This window comes from Dermacentor silvarum, chromosome 4 (genome assembly GCF_013339745.2).
Source record: "Dermacentor silvarum isolate Dsil-2018 chromosome 4, BIME_Dsil_1.4, whole genome shotgun sequence".
Classification (NCBI taxonomy): domain Eukaryota; kingdom Metazoa; phylum Arthropoda; class Arachnida; order Ixodida; family Ixodidae; genus Dermacentor; species Dermacentor silvarum.
This window is the reverse complement of record NC_051157.2, coordinates 45,507,136-45,518,394: the sequence shown is the minus strand read 5'-3', so window position 1 is coordinate 45,518,394 and position 11,259 is coordinate 45,507,136. Positions and strand designations below refer to the sequence as shown.

Below are 11,259 nucleotides of genomic sequence, written 5' to 3'. Positions count from 1 at the left end.
AATATAATCGAGAAGCTTAGCAAATACATGCAAGCACTGACAATTGCTAGCTGGTAGCTTTGCCATGGCTGCAGTAGACGGACGTTTACAGTGTGCCTTTTAATTTTGACGTGGCATAGAGATGGCATTGTGAGGACGTGTGGCACAGCAGTAAGCTGTGAGTGGATTGATTACCGTAAAACAATTGTAAGGGACAACTTAATGACGGGCCATGCACACAACTACCCCTTTGCTCAATGCTCAATGTCACTTTCTCATGTGCCATCATTTCTTTACATTATTGCAAGTAGTTTATGACGAAATCGGAGGCTGAGTGGCCTGATGTGGGCCTGATGACCCTACTTCTGTCAGACTTTCCATGCAGTTGTCATGGTCACATGTGGTATGTCGTAGAACACGAGTCAATGGGCAAGGTAAGCCCCGTCAAGGAGAGCTGCAAGGCTTATTATGTACAGTGTACGCACTCAAATTTGGAGACCACGGCATCAGCTAGAAAAAAAAGTTATCTTCTAGCACAGCCGTGCAACGCGAAATATCCTTAATTCATGACGCTGGTCAAACAGGTGCACTTGGGTAGCACCACTTGATTTCGGCCTTTATGCCTAGGCTGCAAAGGAAGAAAAAAATGTAGTGGCACCTCTGGTCCCCAAACTTTTGCTCACGACTATACACGTATTTTGCAGAGAGAAGCCAGCTAACAAACACGCACGGAGTAAAATGGTAACAATTACCTCTCCTTCTGTCTTTGTAGGCTGGTTGCTTTTAGCAAAATATTGCACGCGCATGTAAAGCAAAGAGGGATACCTGCACAAAGCACTTTATGGCCTGCGGCCGTCCCCTTCCCAGGCAGAAACCATGGCTATTCTACGCTTCTACCAGTCGCCTGCCCTTTCGGACAGTGCTCTGAAGGGCAAGCTAGCTGCAATCAATGGGGCCCTTGGTCAAGACGTTGCCGAAGAGCTGCTGACTGAATACTGCTTCTATGTTCAAGTGCAAGGTCAGAAAGCGCTTGATCAAGAGCAACTAAAGCGCCTTATTTGGCTCCTTACACCTGGCTTTAAGATTCACCTTGACCAGCATACAAGCCTGCAAGAACAAAAAACGCCAGCAAGCCTTCTTGTTGAAATTGGCCCAAGGTGAGGTGAAATGATTTTACCTTCGGGATCCTGCTTAATGGCTGGTTGCTATGTGGCTTACTAAGTAAAAACATGTACCATCGTTTCTTCGCTCTGTGTCCCATCTTAATATTTTTTTCCAGTAGGCTGTACAGTATCAATCAGTATGAGCTGCAACACAGTGCCTGTAGTCAAAGGGGCCCCAAGACTGCAGTGGTGCCAAAATGTGAAAAGTGTGTTTAATAAATACAAGTAATTGGAATGGTATTTAGTTCTTCGATATTTTATATGTCGGTGGTTGCCAGGAAGTCTTGGGGCCCCTTCGACCTCGTGCGCAGTGTTCCAGCTCATATTGAATGAGCATGTACTTTAACTGATTTGTCAGCAAGTGTGTGCACTTTTGTTTGGCAACCTTAAACCAGCAGTAATTAGGGTTAGGTTCTGTAAAGTAACTTGTTAAAAATATTGTGAATATAACGAAGAAAGCTTTAGGGTGAAAACGTCGACTAGTATTACTGGTTTAAGGTTGGAAGTGCAATTCCTCGTTGGTTCTTTTCAGTTCATGCAGGCCCGAACCATTCCAAGCTGTAAAAACAAGACAGATCTGTTGTTCCCATTTGGAAATCTTAATCTGGATTGCCTAAAATAACAAGCATCAAGCTTTAGGCTGCAGTCAAGCTACAGCCTTGTATATATTTATGCGTATTGGCTCCTGTTTGTAGTTTCTTTTGCTGGAATTCCTTTATCTCTTTAAGCAAAGCTTTATAGGCTCACAAGTTTCGGTGGTGGGGGGGGGGGGGGGGGGTGTCACGCTGAAAAGTGGGCCGATCCTGGTGATAATGCAGAAAGAGTCCAAGCTCAGTGGCACATACCAGGAACAAAAAAGAAAGAGAGAGAGAAAGATAGAAAGAAACAGAGAGAAAGAAAATCACCAGCCCTTCCTCTGTCGAGTAAATGGGGGTAAGCGAAGGTTGTCCTGTGTGTACTTGACCTTCCCTTTCCTACTACTTTTCGTTCCCTTTCCTTTTACTTTTGTTTCCCTTTCATGCAACTTTTACTTCCGTTGTGTTGTACGTTTCCTTCCCTCGATGCATACATTTAATAAATGTTTGTTTTATTACCATGACATGTCATGAACTTTACATTACCCTGACGAAGGTCAGATACACGACAAGCTTCGCTTACCCCCATTTTCTTGACAGGGGATGGGCTGGTCAATTTGTTTAATAGGTGCATAACCCTTAGTGCTTAATTCATATTTTATTTATTTGCAATTCATGCCAATTTATACCAGATTACATCTTTTAATTAGCTCATTTGTTGCCATGTGCTTGTGAAAATGAGGAATTATTACTGAAATAACGATTATGGCCAGCATCTGAAACTAATGGCTTATTTTTACTCATCCAGTTCACTGCTTTTATTGCTAGTGTGTAGGTGTCCCAGTGTGTATTTTTTATTCTTTTTCGACAAGGGAATACTGTACCCCCTTAATTAAATGCATAGCCAAGCCTTCACATACCTGGGCCGCGATTTTGTAGCGATGCCTTATGACTTATTCTATACTAGTTTTATCATCCACCGCTCACGGCCGGCTGATCCTGTTGATAACGCGAGCGGACCGTCGCTCTGACCACTGACAAATCGCGAAAAGGCATCACTACAAAATATCGGCCGTGTACTCTCACAGCCTAAACCTTTTTAACGTTTCAGCCTAGAACCGATATGTATAAATGCAGTATTTTTTTTTTTTTTTTTGCTCTTTAAGTTGGAATGTTGGAATGCTCTGCCTGGATATGGGTTGCTTTTCCCCGTTCCTGCAATAGCCGCAGTGGAACTGCAGTGTGTGTGTGTGCATAAACAAACACACACAAACAAACATAACTACATAGCCAGTTGAAGAAGACAAATGAAGAATGTCTTCTGACTGCTTCCTGAACGAAGAAAGCTGCAGTTTAGAGCCAATGTTTCGACAATGTTACGTCCTGATGAAGACATGTCCCTTTGTCAAAACATTGCTTTGAGGATGAGGAGCCACTGTTGATCTTATACAGTTGAACCTCTCGCATCCAGCATAGAAATACCCTTATGATATCGCACATTTGTTATACACACAAATTCGTTGCATGCTGATATTGACGAGAAACACTCAAGATTTACTTTGTTATATTCGATAATTCGTTATATCCAAGTTCATTATATCGAGGTGTGACTGTATAGCCATCTTGCAGCTTTAGTTGAGCAGCTGCATGCAGCTCTTGCAATAACACTGTGAAATGTTTCATTGGAGGCTAGAATAGTGCTGTTTGTCATAAATTTTGTTGCATGGAAGCAGCTCAATAATATGTAGCTTTGGATATCGGCAGCTGGTAAGTGAATAATGGTGTTCCCATTCCTAGGTATTTTTATGATCATTATAATTTGGTTGCCACCAAGGTGAAAGCTTTTAAGGAATGTTGAAGGTTTTCTGCACCCAAGACTTAGTGCAAAATTGCATTTCATGCATCCATGCTATAATAACTTAAGCATATACTTCTCGCTTATAATTAGCGCTTTGCTATAGCGAACACGTCCTATGGGGCCGTAATATTTGTTAAAAGCGGCCCAAGTCTATATTATGCCATGTGGCTGTGCATGCAGTAAACAAAAAAATTATATAACATTGTCATTTTCCTTCCTTTCTTCCAGGCTCAACTTCTCTACGCCTTCTTCAACACAGTCTGTGGCCATCTGCCAAACAATTGGGCTTGACTGCATCGATCGCATAGAGCGTTCTACATGCTATCTGATAAAGTTTAAGGATGGTTATGTGCCCTCAAGAAAGGATGAGGACAAGGTATGAGCCTCACACTAATTAATCCAAAATTTCTTTTTTCAGGCAGTCATTATATGTGAACCAGATGGTCACAAACTGAAGGCGATATAAGGACTGTTTAAGAGAATTCAAATTCAGGTACACAGCATGAATAAAGGAACATACACACACCAGACAATGCCCTATTTGCCAGAAATTCATATGGAAACCCAGAGTTGCTAACAAAAGTCCTGTGTGGTTATGCTTTAACCATCTTGATAATGAAAAAAAATATTTGTCGCAGTTTCACCCGAAAGACGAAGCATCAATTGCGATAGCAAATTAGTAGAGAGCTATACGGAGTAAGGATAGTTTTATCAGCTGTATAAACTTGTACATGCAGCAGCACCAGCAACGCGCAGAACTGTTGTCGACGCCATCGGCGTTTTGCCCGCGTTCGCACCGAATGCGTGCGGCGTTGGTGACTTGCCGGTGCCTCTGGGGGCAGCTCGGAGGTTTTCGACGAGATCAGAATGGGACACTCGTCGAGCAGTGTCTGAAATGTTACCCACCTTTTCGCTTGGAGGTTTTCGACGAGATCAGAATGAGACACTCGTCGAGCAGTGTCGGAAATCTTACCCACCTTCTTGCCTCGCAACGTTTTTATATAAATACGCATTTGGTGCCGCAGCTAAACGGCACCTCCCCTCCCTCCCGTCCCCCCACGGCCTTTCGCGCGACGGAAGAAGTCGCGTTTGCTCTCTATATATGGTGATTGTAAAAGAGGAAAGAGACGCCTAATTCTGCAGCCCTTCAGGGAGCACGGCGCAGAATGCGCGTTTGGTCTCCGACGTGCGTTCGCTCCCCGTGAAAGCGCACGTTCCTCGCGCCTTTCACTCGCACATACAGCGTCCGGAGCGCGGCGACGATTTCATCGCTGTTAACGTCATACAGAACCTCACAGCGACGGCGACGCCGACGGCAGAAATTCGCTTTGGAGTGTCCATATAATTGCAATAAAACTAGATGGTTAACAATACTACCAATCTTCAATGGAAGGACTACAATGACCATCCCTGTGGCATGTTTGGCCATGTGTTCTGAGGAAAGCTAACAATTACAGCTTTACAGCTTTACACATGTTTTCGTCAAGGGTAAAAAACTAAAATGTATCTAGGTCTATGATAAATGTGTTGTATAATATGCTGTAAGATGGGCTGTTTGACGTGGCATACAGATTAAGTTCTGCACATATTTCCAGCCTTTTTTGAATATCATGACATCAGGCACAAAAGCACTTTGGTGCATGCATTGCTGCCTATGGGTGACTGAATTTGCATGTTTCTCAGCATCTCCTAATCTTTAGTAGCCCTAAAGTCTTCTTTTATCTGCATTATCTATGCTGTACACAGTAGATAACAACACAATTTAGCAGATAGCGTATTGTACGAGCACTTTCTTATCCTACCTTAAGCCGAACCATTTTCCTTCCTGCGGTGCACATCGCGCAGTGCAAGTGTGCTTAGTTCCAACTTTCACTATTTGTTTTCAGTCAGAAGCACTAGTTTGGCTGATTGGTGTTGATGCTTCATTTTAATTCAAATGCAACAAAATATACAAAGCACAAGGAAGGTTCTGCATCTATGCTTCTTATCAGCTTTGTGGTGTCCAATATGCGCTGCAGCCAGCTTGGATAACAGGAATTTTGCTGACTACTAAACTTGCAGATTAAAGCACGTTCTCGTTCTATGACCAGGTCGTTGATGTGCTGCATGATCGCATGACAGAAACTCGTTACCTGACTCCCGTGACAACGTTTGAGCTGCCTGCCAGCACTCACTCCTGGGAAGAGGTCGACATACTGCAGCATGGGAGGCGAGCCCTAGAGCGGGTTAGCGCCGAACTAGGTAAAACGCATGCATCATTGTTTTTGTCTAGCATTGAAGTGTACTAAAGATACTAAATCAGACTACATTGGTGGATAACACTTCAGGTCAGTCTAATTGCCATGAGTGGAGGCTTGATCATAAAGGACAGAGAGCATGCAAAAGTGAAAGATTGGTGGCAATGCCCCTTTGACATTCCTGCGCTTGCTTCCTGTGACATCATAGCCTTTGAAAGCACCTCCTAGGCACTAGGCAATTGTTTATTATCAATGTAATGGTTAATTACCAAGATGAAGCAATTTATTACAACTGACAATTAACAATCAATTGTTAATTGTTAAAAGCCTAGACGGACAGCCTCGGCAGCTTTTACAAACAATGAAATTGCCCATATACATGAGTATAGTATACGCATTCAAGACTGAGACTATTAGCACCATGGTATAAATAAATTAAAGCAACATGGTGCCCATAGTTGAAGGGGCTCCAAGGCTGCATGGCGGCGCAAGCATGCAAAAAATTTAGAACTATACACCGTTGCAATTACTGCTATTTTGTAAATTAATTTTTCGTGTGTTGGCACTGCCATGCAGCTTTGGAGCACCTTCGACCATGGGCATCGTGTTGCAACTCATATTGAATGTGACTGCACCTCCAGGGTACACTGCGTTCGCTTGGTTCAGGCCTCTGAACAGGGAAAATACCCGAGACACGTAGCTGTATTCGCATGCGTGTGGTCGGCTGTGTTCAAGTAGAAGCCAATTGCTTTTCCAAATAAGTTTTCATGGCTCTAGTGGTAGCTGTGAGGCATTTAATAGTGAATGATAAAGTATAATTGATGAATGTAACTTTTTGTTGCAAGGGCTCTCGTTTGATAACTGGGACTTGGATTTCTACACGGACTTGTTCAAGAACAAGCTCAAAAGGAACCCAACCACTGTAGAGTGCTTCGACCTAGCTCAGTCCAACAGGTATGAGGCATATATACACAAACATATGCACATATTGTTCATAAAATCTTTTCATTTCTTTTTGTACCAAGTTAGAGAAAGCATCACCTGTGTTCATTCACTGCTCAAGGTTACTTGGAATGCACTGCCGCCATTTTGTTAACATCTGTCACTATAACTACCATATTTCTACATTTGGGTTATATTGAAATGATAAGATAGACTTGCCTACTAAGTAATTACATTCCTTTTTGAAGCATATATACATTTGAAACATGCATCTACATTTATAAAATATGTATGTAGAGTTTTAATCTAAATGGTCATTGCATGCTGAGCTGCCCTCTCAGTTCCGGCATGTTGACTTAATGATGGTGAACAATTTACTTCATCTCAGAGAGCAGGGCACTTGGATGGTATGAGTATAGTTTACCTTTGTAGTGCAGAATGTGCACCGCTACTCCATCAGTGACACTGAGAGCTGTCAAACATCAGAAACACCGATATGTTAATGACAATGCTTTTGCAACTAACATGTGCAGTGAGCACAGTCGGCACTGGTTCTTCAAAGGCCGACTGGTGGTGGATGGAAAGGAGGTACCTCATTCACTCTTCTCTCTCATTACGGCCACCCAGAACACCAGCAACGACAACAATGTCATCAAGTTCTCTGACAACAGCAGGTAACACGTTGGCTAAGCTCTTCTCATGCACAGTAGTGCCCTTTCACAATGGACAATTTGGTTCCCAGCCAAGACTGTATACACATAAACAGTATTCCACAATAATGAGTATTACCTGCCACATCAGCTCAGTGGCTTTGCATGGTGTTCTGCTGCCGAGTATGAGGTCGTGGATTCGATTCTCAGCTCTAAGGTGACATTTTGATGTGGGCAAATGCGAAAGTGTCGATTTACTTTGGTTTAGGTTTATGTTAATGAAACGCGAAGTGTTAAAGTTAATCCGGAGCCCTCTACCACGACATCCCTCATAGCCCCCATGTTGTCTCGGGACATTAAACTCCATCATTTGATGGACCCTCGTACATTATATTGCACAGTGGCTTCAATCATAGTAAAGGTTCATTCAGAAATGATTACTTTCATACCGTATTCGTACCGAATATGAAATCAGATGCCCGCGGAAGTGATGGAGGTCATTTAATTTCTTGACTCCAGCTTTTGTGAAAACTGACACTGATTTGGCAGAAGCCATTGTGTTGTCACAGTGGATTAAAAACAGCCTTTAAGTGTGTTTTGAAAACCACAAAATGACACAAAAATGCAGGATGCAGCACAAACATGGCAATTCCCACCACTCAGTGTTGCATTTTTGTCTCTCTGTTAATTCGGACGAAAGCAGTTATTACCATATCGAACAGGAAGAGATGGTCACTTTGTCCACATACACGGAGGTCCTGCTTCTGGCATCTAACTGGGATACTTAAGTGAAAAAAAAAAATATTGTTTTTTACATTTGTAACATCCCAGTCAGTATTAGAAATCGACTTGTAAAGCGATTGTGCCCTTAAACTGTTTTTGTGTCTCAGAAGGTTAATAAACAGCTAACAACTTTTATTGAGTAAAAGGGCATTGCCAAAAGGTAATTATGGATTGAGTTGGCTCAAATGGCCCATACCTCTTAAATTCAGATGTTTTATGCTTTGCTGTTAAAAGCTCTATTGCTTTTAAAGTCTTCCATGTTGCAATAGAGCCAGCTCTAGGTTTAACATTATTGTTTACACTATTGTTCACACTCAGGAATTCAGAAGTGCTATATTCTCACTATCTTTGAAAACTGTTCCGCACTCCATGCACAGCATTTGCACAACTTTTACCCTGCCTAATAATAATTAGCCAAATAATTAGGTATGTCGTATAGCTGTGGGAACTTGACTGTGTTGTTTGCATCCATGAGCTGCAGCGTTCATATATCCTGAATAAACAGTGCTTTGCATGCTGCTGCAATGGTTTAATTACTTTGAAACGGCAGAAAGTACTACTACAGAATATTTTGGAAAACTGCTGGTTAGTTTGTGTGTGTCATGGCTTGATTTCAGCTCTTTACACACACATTCCTTCCCAAGTTAGCATTTGTTGAGCTTTATTCAAAGCAGAATACACATTGTAATTACTTGGCAAGACTCTTTCAATCGATCTGACGTTTTACTTTTTTGACAATTTTTTTTAGCTAATAAGATTGCAAATGTAGATCTTACTCCTAACAAATATGCAGTCTAGGCCTGCATGAAATTAAAACTAGGCCATACATTTATGCACCGGTAAATATTATATTTGATTCCCAGAGGTAAATCATGTTTATAATAATGAATTGCCATATTTGCATGTATGTAACACAAGTTTTTTTCCCAGAATTTTGAGCCTCAGAAGGCGCCTCGCGTTATATTTGGGTTTGCGACATGTATAGCCATAATACTGCAGTGGAATCTCGTTGATCCGATCTCCTTGGAAACTGAAAAATAAAATGTATCAGAAAATCGTATTATCCAAAGCAAGCTCCAAAAAGTATGAAAATATGCATACTTGGTGACAAACTCAATTGCAAAGGTTCCTGTGGCGTCGAGTAATACTGCTCAGTATAGCATGTTATGCGGAGCAGCATCACTTGACGCCACACGAACCGTAGCCAACGCACTTTTATTCAGCAACCTTGAAATAGCTCGTCAGTTTGCGCTGAACGTTTTTTTTTTTTTTTGTAATGTCTGTAACAAAATTTATTCTGGAAGTTAAAAAAGCTGCCGTTTCTTCAGTCAACTGACCAGCAGTGCACCGCCAGTCGATGTGGTCACACTGCCACAGCAACGTTTCGCTGCCACCAGCACGTCGCGTGCGTTTTTTCTCCAGTGTGACTCAGGCTTAACATGTTTGTGCGGGTTGTTGGAATGGTATTTAAGCTAGTACACTGGAATATAAAGCTATGAGTTTTAGAAATACCACTTCTGCAGTCGTATTATCCAATTTCAGGTGAAAATGCGATGGCAATAACTGAATGATAATAGTACATTGCTCCTGTGGAACGTTGGCTGGGAAAGGAGAGAAAAACGAATGTATTATCTCGAAAAATTGTCATGCTGTCACGTATCAACAAGATTCCACTGTATACTTTATTGCTTTGTCAGAGAGACTGAAAGTTTCCTCTCACGTTTTATTTGCAGTCGGGTTATCTATGTGCAAATACGGTAACTGTAATAAGCACCGACCTAAGGACTTCAACTGTGAAAACAAAGCTGCCGTGTAATTTTTCTCTGTAGAATTGTCGCTGTGGTCAGATGAATGTCGTTAGTAGTTTTGATCATGTACTGTGGAATCATCTTTTTTATATTGTCATGTATTTCTATTTTAAGTTCAAAGCAGTATGTTAGTGAGCTGGCTGAATTTATTGGCATACAGCTTCACTACTAGTTAAGTATTTATCATTAAGCAATAGTATCTGAGGAATAATTTTTGTCCTGTTCTGTGCTCTGTGCAGTGCCATTCGGGGCTATAAAGTTAAGGCCCTGCAGCCTAAAGACACAACAGCAGGGAGTGCATTTAATGTGTGTGAAGCGCAGCGTCACATCATATTCACCGCTGAAACACACAACTTCCCTACTGGTAAGTTAATTCCTCATAGTGTTTTGAGCCTCTTAATTTCTATTCATATCAGACATGTACGCAGGGGTTCAATGTCAGGAGGAAGATAGCCCATTGTAATATAGCATTGCAGCATCGATAGCAGGTTGATTTTGATATGTAGGCCCTGTAGACTAATCATTCATTAAAACATACCTGCTTGATGTCACCTTTGTAGTTAAAGTAGATGAAATCCTTGAATATGTTATGCTAGGTTTAATACAAATGAGGTTCCCTTAAGTGCGGACAAACAATTGTATGTGTGCTATCAGCTCCCAAAGTTTACCATTCCTTTTTCGGTGGCGGCAGTTGTTACTGCCACCATACGTATGTTGTTACTGTTTCAGAGACCTTGTAGGCTAAGTGGGAAATTTTAATTTCAATGGGAACATACATCACACATTTTTAAGGACTTTCAATGTCTGTCTCTTTTCATGCAGTGTCACTGATCTATTTGTAAGAGACAAAAGGTTAACAGGGCACAGGTTCTATGAAAGGGCAGTATTTCACACAATCTGAACAGCTACATGCAAAACATGCCACGTTCATCGCATATAATATCCGAGACTGCAACTTGGAATACAGTCTAACATTATTATAACTAGAGGCCGGATCTTTAGGCATTAAAAAAATGCGTTTTAGGCGCCAAAAATAGGCAGGCAAATCAATGTTTTAGGCCTCCAACGCCGTAAATATAGGCACAATAAATTTTTACATAAATGCAAATAATTTCAAACAAAGACATGCGCGACCTATATTTACGACAGGAAAAGAAGAAATGTTATTGTTTGTGATGGCACAAAGGCGCCAACAGTTGAACATAGCCGTGCAATTGTCCCATAAAACTGCTGGACTAATGACGATCATTGGGCGTAATTCAAC

The 11,259-nt window shown here is 41.6% G+C and overlaps 1 protein-coding gene across 4 annotated transcripts in view; it reads left to right on the top strand.

Moving 5' to 3' along the window:
* LOC119449939 (phosphoribosylformylglycinamidine synthase-like) overlaps positions 1 to 11,259 on the top strand; it is a 46,132-nt gene that overhangs the window by 4,161 nt on the left and 30,712 nt on the right. For 2 of the 4 annotated variants that reach the window (XM_049665532.1, XM_049665530.1), the window contains exons 2-7: positions 851 to 1,136; positions 3,804 to 3,951; positions 5,666 to 5,816; positions 6,658 to 6,766; positions 7,288 to 7,428; positions 10,235 to 10,359. In XM_049665532.1, coding sequence (XP_049521489.1) covers positions 856 to 1,136; positions 3,804 to 3,951; positions 5,666 to 5,816; positions 6,658 to 6,766; positions 7,288 to 7,428; positions 10,235 to 10,359 — 955 coding nt within the window. In that variant the 5' untranslated portion in view covers positions 851 to 855. Of the gene's footprint in view, positions 1 to 751; positions 1,137 to 3,803; positions 3,952 to 5,665; positions 5,817 to 6,657; positions 6,767 to 7,287; positions 7,429 to 10,234; positions 10,360 to 11,259 lie in introns of all 4 variants that reach the window. The other 2 variants (XM_037713237.2, XM_049665531.1) reach the window with 2 other exon arrangements.